The 22965-nt window shown below is 42.7% G+C and overlaps 1 protein-coding gene across 1 annotated transcript in view; it reads left to right on the forward strand.

The window, feature by feature from the left end:
• The window catches only part of EVPL (envoplakin), a 40833-nt gene that overhangs the window by 12300 nt on the left and 5568 nt on the right, over positions 1–22965 (forward strand). Inside the window, exons 2-20 of the mRNA XM_083147960.1 lie at positions 1194–1293; positions 1526–1680; positions 1899–2022; positions 2138–2260; positions 3582–3620; positions 5209–5370; positions 10729–10836; positions 12252–12347; positions 13594–13866; positions 14087–14244; positions 14897–14994; positions 15414–15619; positions 15860–16038; positions 16693–16831; positions 17978–18171; positions 18316–18466; positions 21082–21165; positions 22046–22156; positions 22234–22326. Coding sequence (XP_083004086.1) covers positions 1194–1293; positions 1526–1680; positions 1899–2022; positions 2138–2260; positions 3582–3620; positions 5209–5370; positions 10729–10836; positions 12252–12347; positions 13594–13866; positions 14087–14244; positions 14897–14994; positions 15414–15619; positions 15860–16038; positions 16693–16831; positions 17978–18171; positions 18316–18466; positions 21082–21165; positions 22046–22156; positions 22234–22326 — 2593 coding nt within the window. The remainder of the gene's footprint in view (positions 1–1193; positions 1294–1525; positions 1681–1898; positions 2023–2137; positions 2261–3581; positions 3621–5208; positions 5371–10728; positions 10837–12251; positions 12348–13593; positions 13867–14086; positions 14245–14896; positions 14995–15413; positions 15620–15859; positions 16039–16692; positions 16832–17977; positions 18172–18315; positions 18467–21081; positions 21166–22045; positions 22157–22233; positions 22327–22965) is intronic.

Below are 22965 nucleotides of genomic sequence, written 5' to 3' on the forward strand. Positions count from 1 at the left end.
CCGACATGGATAGTGGGGGTATGAACAGGTTGGGAGGACGCGGAACGCATCCGCTCACCACGCTTCAGGCTGGCGTGGATAGTGGTGGTTTAAAAATGCCTCCTTTATTGTGCATAGGATGCACTTGCGCCAGCATACCCCCTTTATGCATGAGGTGCACGTGCTAATAATTACTGAGATGCAGGAGTATCTGAGACAGCTAGAGCACCTCTCCGTCGGCGTCTGCCAGCGCATGGGAAATGGCGGTTACCGGCGCTGTGCGAGAGGAGCTCACTAGGCTTGGCATGAACTCCGGGGACAGAGCCGCGGAGTCACTACGCTAACTACGCTAGGTAGCCATTGGGCTGCCACGGAGTCACTATGCTAACTATGCTAGGCAGCCTTTGGACTACGCAGACAGCGTAGCTTACCCTACGCCTGCGTACGTATGCTAATTGGACACCCGGATAATACACAAGTACCTCAAATTTTAAGCCTTTTAAAATGGTTAGAGCTGCAGTGTGAAAGCACCAGTCTACATTTACCGGTTACAAATAACCGGTATTTGCAAATGGGTAAAAAAAAGCCTACACGGTTCAGAGCCATTTCTTATGCAGTGTGAACGTCTCTAAACCGGTATTTAGGACTCCGGCAGCAGTGAGCACTGAGCTGGTCCCGCTCTGTGCATATATAATGAGCGGGACCCAGTGCAGTGAATATTTAATGAGCGGGACCCGCTCATTATATATGCACATATGTAATGAGCGGGACCCGCACTGCGCTGTCTCATAGCTACTGTGTTCCCTGTTCTTTTCCAGCTGCTTTCACACTGCAAACCTGCTTGAGACGTGCAGTGTGAAAGGGGTTGTACTTGCTCTGACCCGTTTTAAGACACGTTTTAAATACCGGGTCTAAGCAGGTTTTGTGGTGTGAAAGCAGCATCAGTGGCATCCCCTCCCAACCCCACCCACCCAGATCCTGGCGGAGCCTTAGACAGCTGCCTAATGGTACAGCCGGGACTACTGACATACCTTATTGTTACTATTTGCTTGGTAGAACTTTTAAAGCAAAATATGTAAAATAATTTGTTTTAAATAGTTTTTACTTACTCTTTCTATTAAGCTCAAAAGAAAATTTAGTTAGACATAGGTTCAATTTAATACACAGCTTTGTATGTTTAATATTAAATGGTGACCTTCTTCTTTCCTCTGTAGGGCGACTGCCAATGAACTGGCGTTGTTAATCTCCCGCATGCAGAGTAATGCTGACCATGTGGAAAAAAATATCTTGGAGACTCACCAGAAACTTAAGCAGGTGGGCACATAACATTACCTAAACACTCCAATCACAGTCAGCGTAATGGGACTGAAAAACACTTTGCATTCAAGTAAGATGTTCCTATGAGGTGGGAGGCTTTATCGAGCTGCATTGTTGGGCAAGCAATTCTTACATACTCACTCTACCTCTCTCCCTGCACTTCTATGTATGGTTACTTGCCCAGTGACTCGTTCCCAGCTCCAATATTTCATCCCTTTTTTGTTTGTAGGATGCTGGTAATTACACTTTGAAGAAAACTTTTCAGCATCAACAAGAAAACGCAAAGTGCCTGAAAGAATCTGAGCTTCTTCTAAAAGATCTTTTCCTAGATGTGGACAAGGCAAAGAAATATGGGCACCCTCAGGCTGAGGAGATAGACAAAGAGTGAGTGAGACTGACTGCCATTTGTTATAGAGTCATTTCTGCAGAGAAATGTATAGAATGAAAATAAGTAGCGATGTAGGTAAAGGGAATGCAGAAGAGAAGATAAATACAGTCAAGAGGGAGATATAGACACTGGCTGGGAAATGTCTCTCATGTATACAGAAGTTCTGTCTGTCGGCAAACACCAAAGTCTTCTCTTCTTTATCTTTTGCCCCCAGCATCCGTCACCTTCATGAGCGTCTAAGTGCTGAGTGTGCAGAATACAGGGAGGTGTATGAGACGTTTAATATAGTTCCCCCAGAGCCAAAAGTCAACTGGCCGCAGATCCTAGCCAGCAAGAAGGTACATCTGGAAGTTTTACAACTGTATCCATGAAATACTGGCTGAGATTGTATATTGTAGATCAACTTGTGTACATGATGCACAGCCATATTGTATTACTTTGTGCTCATTGCAGAATCAAATAGATGGGGCTCAGTATGGACCTAGCCTGGCAGATGTGGAACGTCAGATTGCAGAACACAATATTCTGCAGAGAGAGATAGATGAGTATGGATCAGAGATCCGTGACCTCCCACAGGTAACAAGTTTTAAAATATCTCCCTATCTATATATCTAGACACACACATATAAACATCCGTTTACGCATATACACATACACATACAGTATTTATGAATATAAAACATCTAAGCTGTAGTCTTAATAGCAAGGCACTCTCTGCTCACTGAACCTTGTCTAATCCTTCTCGGGCATATGTCTCTGTAATGCTGAAGACCATTTTCATTGCAATTTCATTGTAGACATGCTGGGGTCTATTTACTGAGGTAGGAGTTCTATTGAAGACGGGATGTTTGCCCATAGCAACCAATCAGAATTGATTGCTTATTTATTTAGCACCTTCTAGAAGATAATAGATGGTATGGTTGCTATGGGTAACCAATCAGCTTCTATTATCTTGTAGAACAGGGCTAGGCAAGTAATTTTTATTTGAATCCAGATAATTCAAATTATTTTGATCGAGATCCACAAAATCATATATCTATAATGTAATTAATATCAAGTTTTTATGTTGGTGCTGAAACTTATACTTAAATTTGAAGGAATGTAGTATAAGTTTCAGTACCAAAATACAAACTTGAGGCTTAAAACTTTAAAACAAGCCTGCTTTCCTGGGTAGCTTGATGTCAGTCCATCTCCTGTGCCTGTATATTTGTTTGCTGGGTCCTTGGGGCTCCTCCACATTGCGGTGCACGGAGGACTGGGATGCACTCAGAGCCTCAGCCTCCACATCAGTCACTTCCTGGGACGCCGTGTCAGGCTGCTCACGTGACTCATGTAACCAATCACTATAGTGATGGCACCATGGTGGGGGAAGGAAGATGGATGCTGTTGCCTCTCTGCATCATTACAGTGTGACTGCTATGCTACTGTAGCTCTGCGGCACTAATCTATATTCTAGAGAAGGTCCGGTTTCCTGTACTTTGCGGTCCGGAGTTGGACCATGGTCCGCCAATTGCCTACCGTTGTTCTAGAAGGTGCTAAATAAATAAGCAGTAGATTCTGATTGGTTGCTATGGGCAACATCCCATCTTCAATAGAACACTATCTTAGTAAATAAACCCCACTGTGTGTGATTTATCAAGTGTTGAATTGACGATTGTCAAAACTCAGTGTACGTTTAGAAAATACAAAACTGTATTAAGAAATAGATTTGACACATTGTAAAATTTCTTCTTCTGCTGCTGCCATCAATGGGAAAATTAGAATGAAAATGACACGCAGATAAAGAGGCGCCAATCAAATATCCTAACAATTCAAGTTTAAGTTTTGTTACTGGTGAATTCCTGAATGAATTATCTCAGATGAATTTGTGTAACAGTTACTTTTATTGATTTAACAGGAAAATGCAGCCATTAAGAACCAATATCGCAGCCTACAGGTGAGTTCTTCATATACAGACACTGCACTGTGACACAAGCAAAGAGAACTGATAAGCAAACATGGTAATACACCTTATGTCAGCCATATGTTCCATCTGTTGTAGCATTAGATATGACTGTTAAACACCAACTGGCTTACATAGACTTACAGTTTTACATATTAATGGTTTATAAGTAGGATCTATTTGTAATCAAAACGTCACAACTATACTTAGGGCTGAGCCTATGATGGAATACTTTCAGTGGTCAGAATAGGAGGTAAAAGCATATCGGAGTGTATTGCCTATATGTAGTGAACATGTCAAGGATTGTACAGTTTGTTGCTGCACTGTTTGCTGATAAATGGCTTATAAAAGTTGTGCAAAAGTCTGGATCTAGTGGTCACATCTTAAGCACTAATATGTGCCAGCCTGACCTCCTGATTCTATAGAATCCCCTACATACTGAGCTATATCCAGCACTGTGTGTAGCAGGCGACTTACAGGGAGTCAAGCACAGAGGAGGAACTACCATTGGTGCAGCAGGTGCAGTGCACCAGGTCCCCTGGGGACAAAGGGGCCCACTACTGCCCCTGTCACCCTCTCTCTGTAACCAACTGTTTTTCCCTGTCACAATCAGCATCCCTCTGCCTCTCCCTGTCACCCACTGCCATGTTGCATATTGTGATCTTGGGTTGGGGTGGAGGAGGGGGCCTAAATTATATTTTTGCATCTGGGCCACCACCCACAAGTTCCGCCACTGAAGCTGGGGACACAGATGATGGTAGCGTATCACCAATCAGCTGAGTGATCCAAAAGGTGTGTACCCAGGATTAGTCAGGAACTTTAATAACAGCCCCCTGGCCATTGATTCAGTGTTAAGGTCTATAGACACTGGGCAATTATGCCCAGTGTGAATGGACAGCGATGATCGCTATCATCACTGAGGGGGAAAGCCGCTCAGTGCATACACACTGAGCCACTTTCCCACTGCCTGGCGCTGTCAGCAGGGGCAGAACGGCTTTGTATTACCAGCAGATGACCGGCTTTCCTGGCAATGATGCCGGAGCACGCAGCAGCGCTGACCGCCGGCCATACACACTGGGTGGCTTTGAGCTGAAAGCTGCTGAAACTTGCTGTTTTGGGAGGCTTTCAGCTCAGTCGCCCAGTGTGCATGGGCCCTAAGTAGTGGGCTCTTAGTGAGGGGAGGTAGCATGAGCGTGCTGTTAGCAGATGTCCCCCAAACATCACTGTGCCCCTAAAGACTGCTGACAGTGCTCAAACTAATTAGTTGACTAGAGCTTCATTGCTAGTTCTCAGATGTAGGCCTTCAGTCAGTAGCAATACCACCATCAGCTGTAGCACAGCTACTGATAAAAACTTAAATTATATTTTTCTTTTTTTTTAGAATTATAGAGTTTTGCAAATAGTTCATCTGGTGGTGTGGCTGTAGAACTATTAATAAAACTCTGTATTCCAAAAGGTGTGCTCTAGACACAAAGGGTAATATGGCACAATTATATTAGCATTTTAATGACCACTGTAACTCACAATTCAAGTCAAACAAAATCCTAAACATGTCCTAACGTTGCATTATTCTTGAGCACAGGAAGACTCAGCATGGCGAGGCAGGAACCTGGGCAGTCTTTTAAACCACCTGCACGGATCCACAAAGGAACTGCTCTATCTGAGTGAGGAACAGAACAAGATCCTTAAACAGGACTGGAGCGATCAAATTCCTGATCTGCCTGGCACCCGTAGGCAATATGAGGTGAGCAGCCTGGAATTGTGTCATCATACATAGGCAACTCTATCATAATCAGTAGTTTGGGAAAGCAATGAATACAAAAAATTCCAACACTCCAACAGCGAGCACTAGACATCTGTGTCCTGACAACATATGTTTTACACATACACATATATATATATACATATATATATATATATATATAATCTTAGCAGGCTGGCACTCCACCGATGTTGTGTTACTTGCCTGGGTGCCTTCCAAGGTACAACAAGACCTATTGATATGTAGAGCAGTCAGGCGGCACTCACCAGGGCTTGGAGCTTGAAAAAAAAAACCAGTCAGACCACTTTGGGAACCCCAAAGTGGTCTGACTGTTTTTTTTTCAAGCTCCAAGCCCTGGTGAGTGCCGCCTGACTGCTATATATATATATATATATATATATAGATCTATATATATATATATATATATATATATATATATATATATATATATATATATATAGATCTATATATCTATCTATATATATATATATATATATATATATCTATCTATCTAAATATATATATATATATCTATATCTATATATATATCTATATATATCTATATATATATATATATATCTATATATATATATATATATATCTATATATATATATCTATATATATATATATCTATATATCTATATATATATATATATATATCTATATATATATATATATAGATATATATATATATATATATATATATACATACATACATACATACATACATACATACATACATACTAAACATCGGCACTCACCTTTCCTAGTTTTGGGGTGCCCTATGGCTTGTGACCACATTGTTTAAACAGAGATTGTAGGGGCTCTGCACACACTAAATTAACTGATACTAAATAGTGGAGATTTGGTTCATGAATTGATCAATGCGATTAAGCCTGCAGCCCCCTTCACGGGACCCCACTTTTCTGCAGGTCCTAACATTATCGCTGAAAATGGCTACAATACACATAGCTATCACATCAGCTCCAGAAACGGACATATAGTATGCTCAATGGTAAAATAGCTAACTTACAATAAGTTCACTAGCAGAGTAACTCCACCCATCGGGTGACGTGGCTACAGGAATATGTTGTCCCGGCAACCCGCAACAACCAATGTCCAGCGCACACCTGCTCCGTCAATAGAGCCGGGTACCATCGGGATCTAAATCCAACAACCTGTTACCACATATGGGGGATATAGTCACTTCACACTTCGGTCGAATGCCATAGTAACACAAAGTGCCCTGTCTGGAATCATAAGAGCAGCCATTTCCAAGAACTGGCACATCATCAGCACAGACCCTGTAATTGGCCCTGGCTGTCAACAGCTACCACTTTTTAGTTATAAGCGCAGTCCCAATATCAAACAATTTCTGCACTTCACGCTTTTGATTGAGTTATGCAGTCAGTTGTCCTGAGGAAGGATGGCGCAAGCTCCGAAACTGTTGACTTGTAATACTGACGTTTTCTTCACTATGATGTTTTCATACAGTTTTTCCACGTTTTTTTGAGAGTGCCGCCTCCTGTTTTTACTGACTTGAAAACCGCTTCTATATCCAATTCTGTGGAAGGCACCTCTTACCTATGTGTCTGGGTGTACCAAGTGCCGGTCCATATATATATATATATATATATATATATATATATATATATATATATATATATATATATATATATATATATATATATATATATATATATATATATATATATATATATATATATAAATAAATAATGGGGTCCCTTGGCGATGGGCTGCAAGCTTAAATGCATTGATCAATTCATGAACTAAAACTCCATTATTTATTTAATTGATTATTTGAATGTTAAGGTGAGTTAGTTTGTTGTAGTGAGTGCTGGGCCCCCTGTGTTTGTATTTACTAGAGTGTGTAGAAGTATATATTTAAGAAACAAACAAGAGGGTCAACCCATACATGGTCGACGTTTCAATGTTGCTAGAACATTTTTTCAAGACAAGAGGTAACCCTAACACAACCCCGTGTGGGTTGTTAATGCTTGTGTTAGGGTTACCTCTTGTCTTGGAAAAAAATGTTCTAGCAACATTGAAACATATGGGTTGACCCTCTTGTTTGTTTCTTAAATATACAGTATACTTCTGAAAAAGACCCTTGGAGTGACGCGGTTATTCTTCTACTATAATGACCGCGCATAGCTTATGGTTCATCCAAACATAAAATTATGTAATTCAGAGGTATCTACATGATCATGATCTACAAGGTATGGATCACATTGACCATAAACAACCAGAAACATTGAACGCTCTAACATGCAGCGATCTATGAAATGTCTCCATAGTATACACATTAGAGTGTACTTATTGATCAACAGTAAGCAAGCAGCTTACCAAATCCCTTTCTGCCTTACGATTCAGTTATAGCTAGTGCATTGATAGAGAATTATTTGGTGAAAATTGGTTGAGCCCACACTCAGTCTAGGCAAGACTAGATAAATAGGTTGGACTCCATGGACTGCTGTCTTTTTTCAACCTAAATTGCTATGTTATGTATTCGTCCTCTTTTGCAAATAAGAGTGCAGCATCCCAATACCATTGACATATACAGTCCTATCCAGATTTCTGAGCGGTATAAACAATATTAAGATTATTATACCTTTTATTATTCAGATGGCCATTGACAGCCCCACAAACCGCTTTCCCTCAATTCCTTTGACCTATCTCACGTATTTCCTTCTCTCTCTTTCCACTATCCTTATGTCTATTTTATACTAGAATTAGACCAATATAATTCCTATATATCCTTTATCAACGCCTTATATGTTTAACGTTGTCTTACTTCATTGACTGTTGATCCTTATAGTCTATATTGTATATCCGGTACTTGTGTAGCTTCACGGCGCCGCCGTGCGCACACTCTGTCTCTGAAACTTGGCAGCCTGCCAGAAGCTCTGTTTAACTGTGCGCTAGCTCTAGCTGTGTCTGACTGTGTGCGTGCCGCTCTAGCTGTAAGCTACGTATTGTCAGCTACGTTATCAGCGTAGCGCCGGGCAGCAGTGCGCTGCCCAGGTGCTGACAGGTCACTGTGGTACTTGTAGTTCCACAGTGAAATAGGCAGCCCTGCGCACCGCTGACAACGGGGGCATGTAAAAGTGGACACCCCGGGCACACCGCTGACGTGCCAGGGCTTCTAAACTACACACCCTAGCACACCGCTACCAAAGGGGGAGTCCCCCATGCAGTCGCTAAATTTAGACACAAAAGCGTCTGAAAACCGGACTACCTGCAAGCCGCTAAGAAGGGGGAGTCAGGATTCAGACGATAAAGCGTCTGAAACCTGACTACCTGCTAGCCGCTACGAAGGGTCCGTGTCCCCCATGCAGACGCTAAACCTTAGGCGCTTTAGCGTCTGAAAACCGGACTACCTGCTAGCCGCTAACAAGCCGGGGTTTCTGGATTTAGACGCTAAAGCCTCTGAATTTAGTTGGGACTAGGGGTACATCTAAATTTAGACGCTAAAGCATCTAAATTTAGTTGGGTCTAGGGGTACACTATTGAAACCTGTCCACAGTGGCACTAGTCGACGCAACAGCTGTCGACCTTGTAAATTCCACTATCCATGCCAACCCGAAGCGTGGCGAGCGGCGGCGGTACGCGTCCTACGACCTTTTCATACCCCCACTATCCACGTCGGCGTGGAGTTGAGAATAGAAAGTGTGGTGAGCGCAGCGAACCACCGAGCCCAAAGTGTGGCGAGCGCAGTGAGCCCCACGAGGGGACGCGGACACCTGTGAAGCCCGCGAGGGGACGCGTATACCTGTGAAGGTATCCGCGTCCGCTCGCCGCGCTTCGGGCTCGGTGGCTCGCTGCGCTCGCCACACTTTCTATTCTCAACCCCACGCCGACGTGGATAGTGGGGGTATGAAAAGGTCGTAGGACGCGTACCGCCGCCGCTCGCCACGCTTCGGGTTGGCGTGGATAGTGAAATTTACAAGGTTGACAGCTGTTGCGTCGACTAGTGCTGCTGTGGACAGGTTTAAGAGTGTTTTGCACAGTGCATATGGATTCAGACGCTAAAGCATCTAAATTGTAGCGTCTGCATTTCGGACACCCCCTTTGATAGCGGTGTGCTGAGTTTAGACGGAATTAGACGCTACGTTACGCTGATAACGTAGAGCTGCGCTGAGAACGGCTAGAGCAGCACGCGCACATGCTACGCTGGTAACATAGCTCTGAGAACAGCTAGAGTGGCACGTGTCCAGAGTCTGTCAGGCTGCCAAATTTCAAACAGACAGCGCCGTGAAACTACACAAGTACCGTATATCCTTACACACCTGAAGCCTGAGATTGCTTCTTCCTAGATTAGCATCCCTCACCCACCACCCTCAAATGTTTTTAAGCAGGGACTAGCAATGACTGCACAACTGTGATGAAGGCATAATTTCAAGTAAGTCCTAATGTCAGTTTTCTTGGGGTAATTGTCTAGGTGCGGGGCCCCCTTGGGCTTGTCTGGCTGGACCCTTTCAGGGCATCGCTACTTTACACATGGGTGCCGGACGTGGTCCCAACAGTCGGGATCCTGACAGCCATTTACCTGATGTCGGGATCCCGACTGTTAAAACACTGACAGACGGGTTCCTAACGGCCACCGGCTATTCTCCCTCGTGGGGGTCCACGACCCCCATAGAGGGAGAATAGAATAGGTGGAGTGGGGATCCCGACGTCGGGCTAATGACTGTCGGGATCCCGACTGTTGGAACCCTATACCACACCCTTTACACATAGACTCACATAAATATATTTTTTCTATGTATGTCTTTTTTTTTTATATGTATTTTTCCACAATTTTTTTACTTTTGACACACCCTTTATCACTATTAGTTGCTTTCACATACCCTACATTCTATGGCACTTCACACTCTATTACACTTCACAGCTATATTTTATTTATGTAATGCCCTGGGGTGGTTTTGCTGGACTGGTTTGGGGGTTCCCTGCACCCCAGGCATGAACCCCATAGTGCTAGGGACCTGCTATAAAGAGGTGACCTTAACGCGGTGGGCAGGTACATATCTTTGGCCAAATGTATGATAAAAACCTCATAAATGAAATATAAAAGGAATATATGTTAGCAGTAATGAGTGCATACTGCACCTGCAAACCCTCTCTGTCTTTCATGGACTGTTATCATGATTGTCAACTGTGTACCTGGTACTTCAACTTGTTATTATCTCATTTGATTACCTTGTTGAACATACTCTGTTTATTTTCGTAAAAACCCCAATAAACTAATTTTCGAAAAAAAAAAAAAAAAAAAAGATTATTTGTAATAATCCGCTCTTAACGGTAACTCTCCTCTGTAGAGCTTTAAGTCGCAGGAACTGCTGTCCCAGGAAGAGGCAGTGAATGAGCTGCTGGATGATGGGGACAGAATGATTGAACTCAAGCACCCAGCTGCCAGCTGCATCCAGGTACGTTACTACAAGCTTCTCTAGGGTACATTCATTACATGGCTGATCACTAGTACAAAATACTATAAACAAAATGGTATAACTGTCAAAGAAGATTACAGAAATCAAAGAGGGGGCCTGGAAATGCACTTTCTGGTGTGAAGGTGCTAAGAACATGCTTCCCATTATAATTGTATGCATGAGACCCGGCCACCGGGACCTCAGAGCAGAGCGGTGAGGGTCCATGTGCAGGCTCCATGTACCGTAAATGGACTGATTTTGTGCCACAGGCTACTGCACATGCTGTGTTCCAGGGTCATGGATTATTAGATAAACAGTGTCTAGATAATCAGTCAACAGGTCGACTTGCAATAGGTCAACAGGGTCAGAAAGGTCGAAATGGGAAAGGTTGACAGGGTAAAATTGACGACATAAAAAGGCAGAGGCATGGAAAGGTTGACATGAGTGTTTCACATTTTTGGGAGAGGTCAATGTTGACAACCCCCAATTAGTGTAATGTGCACCCTCGCAGGGGGAAGGCGCTCGTGCCTCACTATGCTCGGCACACTATTACATTCTCTCTTTATGCTGATATGGATGGTGAAGGAAGAACAAGTTGGTTTAAAAAAAAAAATTGTGAAAAATTCATATTGACCTTGTCGTGTGCCTACCCTTTGACCCAGTCGACATTTAGCTCATCGACCTACTGCATGTCAACCTTTTGGGTAGACCTGTTGACTGTCTATCTAGACACTGTAGATCTATCAAACGCGACCAGTTCTCTGAGACTTCCGCATAGCACACGCAGGCATGTCGAGACAATTTGCATGGAGGCTGCATGACGTCACACAAAAGATGGTGGCATGGCTTTGAAGCTAGGCTGAGCAGCCAGGGAGCTTCCCTAAACAACTCAGCAGTACGGATGGTATAATGGTTAGCATTACTTCCTCACAGCACTGAGGTCATGGGTTCAATTCCCACCATGGCTCTAACTGTGAGGAGTTTGTATATTCTCCCCGTGCTTGTGTGGGTTTCCTCTAGGTGCTCCGGTTTCCTCCCACAATCCAAAAATATACTGGTAGTTGAATTGGCTTCCAACAAAATTAACCCTAGAATGAATGTGTGTGCGTGTACATGTGGTAGGGAATATAGATTGTAAGCTGATGTGAAAGCGCTGTGGAATATGTGTGCGCTATATAAATAACAGAATTACTATCCTTTATTGAAAAAGTGCTATACACCTGTTAATATTAATTTTCATTACAATAATACATAAGACATTCTATAGCTGCTTTACTGCATATCAAACTTAAGTTTAGATACTGGCTAACTTGTATGGACTGATTCAGCTTGTTATTGCCTGTAAGTGTATTAGCATCTTCCTATGCGATATGCAATGTATGGTGTCATAATACATGTAACTGTATTTGTCTCAGGCTCACGATGAGGCCTTGAAAGGAGAGTGGCAGAACTTTCTAAACTTGTGCATCTGTCAGGAGAACCATCTGAAGAACGCAGAAGACTACAAGAAGGTGAGTACTACAGTGTCTGCTACTTTATAGAAGTATATACACAGACCTATAGGTTGCGATGGAGATAGAATCTACTGCAGCAAAACTTTACAAACTTTTATTTTATATGACTATCATTTTTTTTATTTAATTCAATAATTTTTTTATTGGATTTTGCAATAAACTCACACAAAAAGTAAATAACATGAATCCCCCCTCCCATTATTACAGTATATACATTGGACATAGTCAGCATGAAGCAAACCGATGTCGTAGGACCAGATGTAAAGTATATATGCCACTGACAGGATGTATTAGCATGACTATCCGAAGGCGCCGTTCGGATTCATCAGACTAGTCGTGAACAATAACTAATAAGGAGATATTGGTTGTACGGTAGGGCATATAGGCCCAGCTTACAGGAAATTTAAACAGAATGTCCACATAATGAATAGGTATCAAGTATCATAGTAGTATTATAATGTCCACTTGACATAAGGAAAATATACATTAGGACAAAAAAACTAAAACACAAAACCCCCCAAAGCAAACCCCCCTATACCCTCCCACCCTGTATAGCCTACCGCCTACCCAGGCATACTTGGATCCCAATAATGATCTACCCCCTCCCTACTAACTACACTATCTATCTAAACCCAATCTCCCCATTAAACTTTAAGAGGCGGTAAATTAGTGGTCTTTAGCCAAAACTAATACAGGATATAAATAACTGTTTTAGCTAACCCTCCCAACCCCCACCCCCAACCCAAATATAGGATAACAGCCATATGGACAACAGGGGGCACTAAACTACATATTAACATAATGTAACAATCGTTGTGTTGCAAATCCTCTCTCCCAAAAAGGAGGAAATATTAGTAGAAGGGGATGTGACATCAGACATTATTATATTATAACAAGCGCAGTATTTCAGGTAATCTAGGCAAACCAATTTCATCTGTACCCAATTTGCTGTAGGAAGTATAGTAGCCACACCAACAAATTATATCGACACAACAGCTGCTAAAATTATATCAAAACAAATTCCCACTTCAGTTTAGTGTGTGTGTGTATATATATATATATGTACTATATGCATAGTGCAAATGGAGCACTAGATGATAGTATAATTAGTGGTGATAGTGTACAAAGGCAGTGTGTCATTATCAGGTTTATGAAACTAGATATTGTTATAATTGAAACCGACATGTCAATAATTGTGGTATTGCATGATATAAATAATTACTAATGTTACCATCTTCTCTAGTTCCATGATAATTTGGACTCTGTTGACCAAACCATAAAAAATGTCAACAAGAACCTTGACACCAAATACAACAAGCCGGACACACAGACTCCCGGGGTGATGTCTGCGCTATTGCTGGAGCTGGATAAGGAGGACAAGCAGCTGGCCCAGGCCGAGAAGACCTTGCCTGAACTCAAACAAAGTGTACATGATGTTGTTCCCATCAAACAGAGAAGGATAAAACCAAAGGAGGCCATTAATGTGGAAGCGATCTGTGACTGGGACTCAGGAGATGTAAGATTGTGTAGTCAATGCTTTGGGGATCATAGCAGCAATACAGAGGAGAAAGAAAGCACAGAGGTGGAACTTATTAGGAAGAGACCTATAGATACCATAGTCTAGCAAATATGAAGTGGGTCAGAAACGCTCACAGTTTGGGATGGAGAGCGAATAGAATTTGGGGATCTTACATCAGCATTACATACAGAAACGTATAAGCTATCTTTCCTTTCAGGTCCAGCTGAACAAAGGGGAGGTCTACAAACTGAAAGACAACAGCAAGCGGGAGAGCTGGGTCATACAGAGTCCTGGAGATGGGAAGACCAAGGATGCTCCAGCTGCCTGTTTTGTGATTCCTCCCCCAGATAAGGAATCTACGGAAATGGTGAAAAGGTGAGCTATCCTGCAACATAGGGCCTCATTCAGGCCGCCCGCCTGACACCTCAGTGAATGCCCATCTGCCCTTCCCTTACTCACCACCAGCATCGCCTCGGGAACATGCGAGGGCATGTGTCCGAGAACACATCCCCTCACTTGAGGCCACAGGGAAGAGACATTTTTTCTCCCCTTTGTAAATTAAAGTCAGTGAAAACTGACTTCTTTCAGCCGGAGATGGCCAAAAAGGGGGCTAGTGGTGAGGTAATGTGACTTCAGCTGCCCGACCCAAGCAGGCATTGGCCCAGGAGAACGCCCAGTGTTTTTATGGAGATGCCCAGGAAATTATGGATGTTCGTCTACTCCGGCCAGGTGTCCAACCACGCCCGCCCCCTCTGAATCTCAGCCAAGCTGTTCCCTCCCAGGGTTTGCACATGCGCATAAACGCGCATGCGTAAACCCCAAACATCAGGAAAGGGGCCAAATGTGGCCTGCTACAATGGGTCTGAGTTGGCCCCATAGTCTCCACTGTTTTTTTTCTGGGTTAATTGAAGGCAGCTGAATTATTGTTCAGTTTAAATATATGACGCCCCAGCTAGATATTGTTATAATACAGTATTATCGCCTATATATATATATTTAGTCTGTTCCTTATGGAAATTTCCCTCAGGTTGGATATGGAGTTGAGTGATGTAAAGAAGAAAAAGGCTGCAGTGCAAAATGCATTGAAGTCAAGCAACCGAGAGCCGAATATCCCAAATAAATTGGGTAAGGATTCCTGATTTCCAGACTTGAAAAACACTGTAGTAATAATGATTATTATAGTAGTAATAATGCATTATTTTACCTGACTTATGGAAGTAGATAGGTGGACAGTTCCATAATGCTCTAGCAGCATTAGCATACCTCCCAGCATGCCCCTCTCCAGGAGGGACACATTGCTCTGTTTCTGGACTTTCCTCTGAATGAACAACTGCCATCCCATGTGTTGAAAAACACCTTTCTTATCAATTACCCTGTTTGGTACAGGTGATGGCAATCATACATTCAGAGGGAAGTCCAGGAGCAGAGCATTGTGTCCCTCCTGGAAAAGGTCATGTTGGGAGGTATGGCATTAGTGCTCTTAGTAATCACAGTTGTCATTGTGAAATCAATGTGACCCCCATATTTTTGCAATATCTGCACAGCTCCATTGGGTGGTGCCCCAATACCACCAGTGAGGACATCAAGTGCTCCAAGTGAAGACCCACAGGGAACACAGGTACTCAACAAGCTAAACAAAATCTATGGAGACTTGCAAGACACCGAGCAGGAGATACTGACTAGGGTGCGCTCACCTGTTAGCCGATCTTCACCGAGCAAGGATCTAACTGGAAGGCTAAAGGAACAGGAGGTGAGTGAGTGTAAATTATAAAGAAAATAGACTTTATTAGTTAAAACAAGCAATAGACAAGATTATATTACAAATAGTGAACACTGAAGTACACAAAATAGGATAACTGGCTTAAAATTCTTAGTTCAATCAATTGTTTTCATTTTATTATAAATATATATGTATAACAGTACTGAAATGTAATTTCCGTGTATAGGAATCTGAAATGCAACAAATCCTTTGTTATGGTCTCTTTCTTAGAAAACCGACCAACGCCTGCAGAACATTGCATCAGATAAGGATTCTGCTAAGAGGGAGTGTGATAACTTCCTAGCAAAGAGACCAACAGGTCCAACAGCTGCCCAGCTCCCAACCACACTGACGAACGTCAACAACAAGTATAACGAAGTGAAGGTCTTGTCATCGCTCTATGGAGAGGAGTAAGTAGGGGATTGCGTTTGTGGGCCTGCTTAGGGCTGACACTAGTTTCCATTGTGCGACTGAGGCTTTGCCTAAATTCACCGTCTTAAGACTCTGCAAGTGGGTATCTTAGTTGTTTGAAAATTGAACACTACATTAGAATAAAGACATATCTGTGCCCATCTCTGAATCCGAACCGGTGTATTCAGAATTTGTCATACTATTTGTTGGACCTGTCATTTGTAAGATATTTTGTTTATGATTTAATTAATGTTGTAGCTCAAACAAAATCACACTTATGCGAGATAATTCTGCCCAATATAAACTAATGCCATAGATTATGTGATTTAGGCACAAACAAGCAATCACTATGAGTAATAGACACAGGAAAATGATGGAATTCCTTTGCAATTTAATGACACATGTGGATGCCCACACAAGACAGAATCATTTCTGAGTTTGCTTTCACATCAGCCAGATGAACACGGTAGCAGAAGACTGTGTACACAGGGCAATGTGGGTCATCTGTTCCACAGATTTATGATCAGAAATGGATTTTGAATGGATTTTTTTCTAGTATGTTTCAGTGTGGTGATGCTTAGTCTATGTTCCATAAGTGTAGCCAGCAGTAGACTTTACTAATAACAATATATGGTTATGCTATCCTCCTACAGAGCTAAAGCATCGCTGAATTTGGAAAATCAGATTAGCAAAACAGCGGACACAATCCAGGGCTTTGAGAGTTACCTGGCGCAGGATAAGGCCATTCCTTTCGCAGCCAATAGCATCCAGGAGCATGCAAGTGACATTCAGGTAAGGCATCACCAGTGTTTAAAGTTGTCCTGGAGAGGTGGTAGAACTCACTTCATCCGCCTCCCCCTGTGGCTCCTGATTTGCTGCCGGTCTGCGAGCTCCGATTGGCTCATGAGTTACAAGCTCCAATTGGCATAATCTGAAATAACCACGCCGCCTGCGGATGGACGTGCTGTGAGACAACCAGGTTTTACACCGCTCTGCCAGGCCTCTTTAGCAATGTAGTCAGGGACAAATAGAGGGGGCAAGGTGAGTGGATGTAGGCGCCTCCAAAATGGAACTGACAGAATGCAGTTCCGCCCTGTTCTGGCTCACTTTAACTCCTGTGCATCACAGACAAATAACCAAGGCACCTACTATAGGAATGGTTAGTAGTGGTGGCATTATTCTGAGCCATGTGGTGCACGGTATTGTACACTACTGTCAAGACTGCTTGATAAATTAAGTAGAAAATAGAGCAAAACTTGAGCGCTAGGGATGGTGTATTGTGCTTATACACAGGTGGCTGCCTTCTGGGAGAGGGTTGCCGCCCTCAATACAAGAGATACCAGAAACAAGAACCAGTAGGTGCCTCCTGTATATCAGTAAAATTTATTACACAATTAACAATCACTAAATAACACACATAGAATAAAATAAAATAAAGGATAAAAGGTATTGGATAAATTGCATGCATGCACTATTCAATTAAAAGATATTGATATGGCCTTCTTTTAATTGAATAGTGCATGCATGCAATTTATCCAATACCTTTTATCCTTTATTTTATTTGATAAATTAAGTAAATGAGCATAGCAAAGATCTGCTTAGCACTACAATTGACCATTAATGGCATGAATTAGAACTGAAAATATACGTCATTATAGTGTGGTAATTTTATTTTGTTGGGTGTGATATAACACACCGACATTAGCCCGACATCAGAATCCCGACTGCCCGGACTCAGACAGCGGGGGGAGCGCAACAGAGCCTTTTGTGGACACAGTGGCTCACCACCTATTTTATGCCCCCTCTGTGGGGGTCATGGACCCCCACGAAGAATATCTGCTGTCCATGTGTTGGGCACCCGTTTTATTGACTATAAGACAGCGTTTATATATAGTCCAGTTCTTTGACCTAAACTGTTCTACTTTTGTTCTTTATCAGAAAACAAAGAGAGACTTGGTGCAGAAACAGGATAATCTTCTTAAGTTAAACAGAAGCTTAAAAGACACAGAATTGGCATGCAGCTCCTTACAGAACAACACGAATGAGCATGTTCCTGACCTGCCACGTCAGCGTATCCAGGTCCAGAAACTCAATGACAGATACCATGCTGTTGCTGACCAACTGGACCAAAGGTAAGAAAACAATAGACAACACAAAACAGAAAAAGTAGGTTGTACTATCTGACCATATTACTATCAACATAGACCTGAATCCTCCTAAGCAAAAACATTTGTAATGTACATGATACTTAGAACATTACGCTCCTTTCCTTGCAGAGAAAAAATGCTCAGAGACACCAGCCTACCATACCAGCAGTTTAAATCCTCAAGCGATGGTCTGGACACCTGGCTGAAAGGCCTCCCACGCAACCAGATCACATCATCGGATAGTCCTAGTCAGGTCAACTACAAACTACAGAGCCAGAAGGTAAGTAGCACAGTTGATGTAATAATTAGCATCAATGCATCACAGCCAGGGGCTTGTTGGAGGGGGCCATCCTCACAGCACCGAGGGGAAAGTATTTTGAATGGATGCATAGTGTGCGGTCTGTGCCCCCCTGGATTTAGGGGCCTATATGTCACACACACGCTGCACCTATTATTGATACGCCCATGGGCCCGAGATCATAGATGATGATCACCATCACTAGATAAGCGCTTCCAATAACATATTTCATGGCTTGTGCTTAAAATATATGGTTTTGTATCATATTTTAGGAAGATTTTAGATTAGTTCATATATGTAATGAAGACATATATAGTACCTGTTGTATTTCAGTTTTTTTAACTTGGAAAGAATATTAAAAACTTACAGTACATGAATAGTTTGCTATAAAATGTTTGAAGAAATTGGTCGTGTATTGGTCATACATGCATATTGGATGGATGGATGTATGATGTAACCCTGCACACATCACGCAATCTCTGCAATCACAGATATTTAGTTAGGGCACACCATTCTAACTCTGGCGCTATCTGTAGAGGTTAAACGGACACCAAGGTTTGTTTATATGTGTGGCAATTTACACTGTCAGTTCCAATGTGGCGTGGACTGCAAATGTCGAGAAAAGTTCTATATGATAAATTATTACTAAAGCAAATACCTTCATACTCAGCATCAACCGCGCTGTATGTATTATATGCCACTAATAATTTATTGGGTAATGTAAAACTTTAAAAACTTATCGGTTACACTTTTAATTTATCAAATATAATGACACGCATTTTGGAATATTTCAAAAAAATAACTTTATTTTTAATATTATTAAATAATTCTGAATATATTTACAGTATAACGTGAAATAATAAATGTACTGCAGACTAAAGGCCTCCATACATTAGTCCGATTTGGGCTGATTTTACACGATCGGCCAAATCGGAGGTGTTTGACATTCCCCTCAGGTCCAATGTGCGGTCCTGTGTGCAAGTCCGACCTGAGTTGGAGGTCGGACTTGCTCCCCATCCGACCTCCAACTCGGACCCCCTCTCGATGGCGGGGAACGGGGTCGCATGCGACACATTGCTTGTGAAAGGATCGAATGCGATCCTGCAGTCTGGGAATTTCCTGGGAGGCAGGACGCTCCCGCATCATCGCCAGGAAAGTCGCTCATCTGCTGGTAGGGATACGGTCATTGGATCACCAGCATGTTGGTCAACACCATTAGGTTGATATGAGTCTAGGTCAACATGCAGGAATGTCGCCGTGAGTCTAGATCGACAGGGTCTTTAGGTCGACATGGGTTAAGTCGACAGTCAAAAAGGTCGACATGGGGTTTTTCATGTTTTTTGGGGAGCGGACATGTGCCGACAGGCGGTATTTCATGCCCTACCATCCACTAGGGCCAAGCGCAGCGAACCATGCAACATTTTAGTGTCCATATCAACTGCATCAACATTCGATACAAAAAAAATATGAAAAACACCATGTCGACCTTTTGACTGTCAACCTACCCCCATGTCGACCTAATGACCCTGGTGACTTAACCCATGTGGACCTAGACTCAAGTCAACCTTCCTGCATCTCAACCTAAATGCTTGTCGACCTAATGGCTGTTGACCTAATAATCCATACCCTGCTGGTATTACCAACAGATGAGCGTCTTTGTGATGGCTATGCATAGCAGTCTGCCCCCAGCTGACAACGCTGGGCAGGAGGAAAACCGCTCAGTACATATGCACTGAGCGGTTTTCCCCTGACAGAGGTCATCGCTGTCCATAATCACCCAGTGTGATAGCATGATGCTCGGTGGACAGCAATGCGCCTATAAGCTGTAATGAACACCCTAACTCAATCACATTTAACAATCTCTAGACTGGTACAGCAAGTGAAGGTGCTGGGATTGTAAATAGCAGATGTATTTTATGAAAACCCAAGAAAACAGGAATCTACTGTAAGATTAGCCTACATCACATTATTATGGAGGAGATATACTAATGCTGGGTACACACCAGGACGACTAGGGCCCGATCCCCACAATCTAGATCCAATTCTGAACTATTGGATGTAGATTGTGTGCTGATTGGGCCCTTTTCTGACCTGGTGTGGACCGATACCGATCCAATGCGCGGTCCCGCAGGTCGGTCGGTCGTTATTGAGATCCTACCTGCTGCAGGTAGGATCTCAATGACGACCATACAGCCGGGTGCGGGTCGCCATCGGATCGGACCTGCTCACGGTGCACATCGTGAGCGGGTCGTGCCCCCCCGCGTCACCGTGAGCGGGTCGGACGAGACACTGACGACCCGCTCACGATATGCATCGTGAGCGGGTCGTCCTGGTGTGTACCCTACATTAGCCTTGGATAGTAATAAAGTGGCCAGAGATAAAGTACCGTTTAATCAGCTCCCTGCTGCCATGTTATAGGCTGTTCTTGAAGTTAGGAGATAATTGGCTGGTACTTTTATCTCTCCACTTTATCTTTCACCAAGGCTTAGTACAATCTGCCTCAATGAATGACACTAGATCTGTGCAGGTCAGTAGGAACATTTATACAAACATGGATCTACTTTTGTGTTGCAAGTAAATGGACAATGTCATTTCAGAGACTGGTGGAGGAGATCGAAAGGAAGGAGCCGGAGAAGAATGCGATAGTAAAGCTTTCCAGGGACTTGTCAAATTCACTAAATGTAGGTTGGAACTATTAGCCAAACATCACCATTCCATTTGCCAGTTGTTCCTATATTACCCTAAATGTTTGCCATGTGGATACCTTTTACACTATGGCCCTTATTCAGATCTGATTGCAGTACAAATTTGTTCTCAAAATGGGAAAAACCATGTGCACTGCAGGTGGGGCAGATGTAACATGTGCAGAGAGAGTTAGATTTGGGTGAGGTGTGTTGAAACTGAAATTGCAGTGTAAGAATAATGCAGCCAGTATTTACCCTGCACAGAAACAAAATAACTCACACAAATGTAACTCTCTCTGCACATGTTACATCTGCCCCACCTGCAGTGCACATGGTTTTGCCAATTTTAAGAACAAATTTGTACTGCGATCATATCTGAATAAGGGCCTATATGTGATGCATTTGATTGGTGCCTAGACTAAAGGTGCGTACACACAGGGGAGATATATTGCTCAGCAATAAATTGCTAGCAGCGACCATATTCCCAGCGATATTAGCCCCTATCGCAGCCGTGTGTAAACAGCTTAAGGGTCATGTTGTGAAAATGTGTCCTTGCCCCCCCATATGGGAATTTGGATACATCAGAGACAAAAAAAGGAGACTCCAAAGTATGTAGTTGCTATAGTACAATAGAAACGAAGGAAAATATTGTATACAATGTGGTGCAGTTAAATGAAGGGCAGAACAAGATACAAGGGAATATTTCCTGACCATTGCACCAATTGGCCATTGTGCACCCATCCTATCAGAGGGGCAAACTATGTTACATATAAGGAATTGCATGATATACACAAATCCTGCTATCACCTGTTGATACAACATTTTAGCAATATATGCTGTCCTGCTAATTTTATGAAAACCTTGTTTTTCTGCAAAGGAATATGAGACTCAGGCTGACCGATACTGCTCTACTCTGGATGCCTCGGTTGTCTCTTCTGCTCCTAAAAAGCCCAAGCTTACTACTCTGCAGGAAAACATTGAAAACCAGGTAAGTTGCAGTGCTCCAACTTCGTTACTTCAGTACTTGTTTAGCACAGAAGCTGAACATATGATGTACTTTTATAGGAAAAGGATTTGGTGAAGCGTTACACAGAGGCAGCGGTGGAGAGTAAGCAGCAGCTCTCCCAAATGGAATTTGCCAAGAAAGTTCTGGAGAAGGTAATGAAACATTATATTTCTATGTATCAACATTTCTAATACCATAAACAGTACCCCCCCCCCCCCCCCCCCCCCCACTGTAACAATATGAAAGTTAAAGTAAGCCACGGGGTCAACGGTTTGTACTGTAGCATCTGCTTTGTATATTTGGTTTCACGGTTTAATGCGAACCAAATTCAATTTATTTTCATTTAAGGCCTGTTGTGAGGCATCTTTGCAGTGATGCCCTCACACTAACGTTTTTGAAAATGTAAAAAAAGGAATGGGGTGTAAAATCAATGCTGGGTCAGATGTTTTCAAATAAAGAAGTGAGTGTCCCCTAATCATAGTGAAGATAGTAGGTTCCAATATAGTAAAAAAAAAAAAAAGGTACTTGTTTCCTAGCATGGCCACAATCGCGGGCATCGGGTGTAATTTTTAGTGGTCTGCGACGCGACCGACGCAATGTCCCCGATTTTCCCATTGAAATGCATTGAAAAAACTCAAAATCGTGTCGGTCGCGTCGTACACGGCTAAAAAAGGCTTAAATGGTCCAGACGCGATGCCCCCGATTTCCCATAGGAAACAATGTTAAATGCCTCAATTTACCCGCGATGCCCCCGATTTCCCATAGGAAACAATGTTAAATGCCTCAATTTC

The sequence above is a fragment of the Crinia signifera genome, chromosome 6 (genome assembly GCF_055691185.1).
Source record: "Crinia signifera chromosome 6, ASM5569118v1, whole genome shotgun sequence".
NCBI lineage: Eukaryota > Metazoa > Chordata > Amphibia > Anura > Myobatrachidae > Crinia > Crinia signifera.